Below are 1,952 nucleotides of genomic sequence, written 5' to 3'. Positions count from 1 at the left end.
TACAATGGTTAACGTGCTTGTGAAATTGTTATCTGAGAGAATGAGATTTATGGTTTATCAAGTTAACTAACCCGAACCTATTTTCTTTAAAGAAGCCATGTTTCCTCTAACCCCCAGGTTTTTTGTGAAATCGTAGTAGAAGATTTTCAGATTTAGGTTTTCTCCGCTCTGAACACAACAGAAGTTAACCAAATATGGGGAGGAAAAGTCGTTTGCTAATTAAGACGGCGTCAACCGAAGCACCAAATTAGGCTAAACTTATCATTTACAATATTTGAGAAATAGTCCGCGAATGACTTCTTGTTTTCAGTACGTTTTAATTGGTGTTCACTTGTGAAACAGAGTGATAAAAATCAGTAATTCTATCTGCCTGATGGAATGCAGAAAGGGCAAAAACAATGGTGGTTAGTCCATTATTTTTCGTCAAAACTTTGGGCAACGTCACGTGAATTCCGCACGTGATTGAGGTTGTAGAGTTATTTCGTTCGGTGTTCAAACACTAATGGAGATAAATCTGCCAAATTGAATTTTCGTGTGCAGCGTTCATGGTAGGGTCAGTAAAATTATTCTTCAAACAAAGCCAAGATAACTTCAGTGGATTTAGCGTTCTTGAAACGTGACCATGAAAGCAATATTCTTGGGTAGTGAAGAAGAAACTGATGACAGTTTTCAGCCCCTGTGATTATCTTAGCACCAAGTCTGAAGACGAAGCATACTAATAACATCAGGTAGTTTATATTCAGAAAATCTTGCATCTACTTAACCCAGCTTTTCGCAATACAACACACATAAAGGGCACACAGGCAACACTACATCTGTCAGAAATCCATATTTCCGTGTAACGTCGTAACCCAGCTAAGTTGACATTCAATCTATACGCGAGAATGGAATCATCCACATTCATTAACGTCCCAAAAGCATAAGGTCTGATGACCACATTGTTGAACGTGGTCCGCTGAGACACCGAATCCTATGTGAGGTAAGAACAAATTTTCTCCTTATTTATCTGGTAACAAAAGAACAACGATCCAACCTGATATTATTAAAGTGTTGAGAGGAGAGCAAAAATGGATTAATCTGTTTTCAGTGTAAAGGATACAGTGGTTTGTATTACTCCTCATTATGATGAACAGCCCGGATTACAGAGAAGGGTAAGCTCGTGATCAGAGACCCTTTCTGTAATACGCGTGCAAGGAGCTCATGAAAAATGCCTTCCAAGGTAAATTCAGGAAGTGCCAAATAACCTGGTGTTCAGTGATCTGAAGTTTGTGGGAGTTCAAAATCACGGAAATTTCTACTGAAGGATGGACGGGCCGACATCTCGGTTCTGTGATGGTTAGAAACTGGATAGATAACCGGATGTGTATATTCGTGTTGTATTGTCGAAGGTGGGGGGGGGGAAAGGGTTGATTGTAACTTTCTGGGAGTTAGATTCACTCCTGAGGAGTGCAGCGATGTGTAAAGTTTGCCGTTTATTTGTCCTAACTTCACTCCGTTTTTTAGCACAATGGCTGCCAACGATTTTGGTCGTGAACTGCCTACAAACAACCAGGTTGCTGAGGATCAGATATGGTATGTATGTTCATCTGCTCTTTTTGAGACCACACAGGCGAACCCACTGCATATCAGAAGAAAGGAGTAAAAAGGTCTTCCAATCAAAGTGGGGATTTCTTCAAGGCCCATTGAGTAAATTCGTGGAAGATGAGTTAGATAAGCTAGTGGATCCCAATCGCCCGGACTGGAGGACAATGGTGCAAAAACCCGCAGAAGATCCGGTGCCCCTGAGCAAATATATTCACGTTCAGCCATCCCCTCAACCATTTCCAAAAACCACTGCTGGCATGATCGGATGGCGTGCAGTTGATCCCAGAAACTGGCCTGATAGATATGGACGATATTATCCCGGAAGAGATGATATAGTCAAACAATTGAACTGGCCCAGAGATGTCCCG

The 1,952-nt window shown here is 41.3% G+C and overlaps 1 protein-coding gene across 1 annotated transcript; it reads left to right on the top strand.

Moving 5' to 3' along the window:
• Positions 1–1,510: 1,510 nt before the first annotated feature.
• T265_14599 (hypothetical protein) lies at positions 1,511–1,952 on the top strand (the record flags this gene model as incomplete). The annotated part of the gene is made up of 2 exons (XM_009174367.1): positions 1,511–1,572; positions 1,610–1,952. Coding segments are annotated over 2 exons (405 nt in total), but the record flags the coding sequence as incomplete, so codon positions are not given.

The sequence above is a fragment of the Opisthorchis viverrini genome (assembly GCF_000715545.1).
Source record: "Opisthorchis viverrini unplaced genomic scaffold opera_v5_223, whole genome shotgun sequence".
NCBI classification, from domain to species: Eukaryota; Metazoa; Platyhelminthes; class Trematoda; order Opisthorchiida; family Opisthorchiidae; genus Opisthorchis; species Opisthorchis viverrini.
Note: the sequence above shows the minus strand (reverse complement) of the source record. Positions and strands in the feature narration are given on the sequence as shown.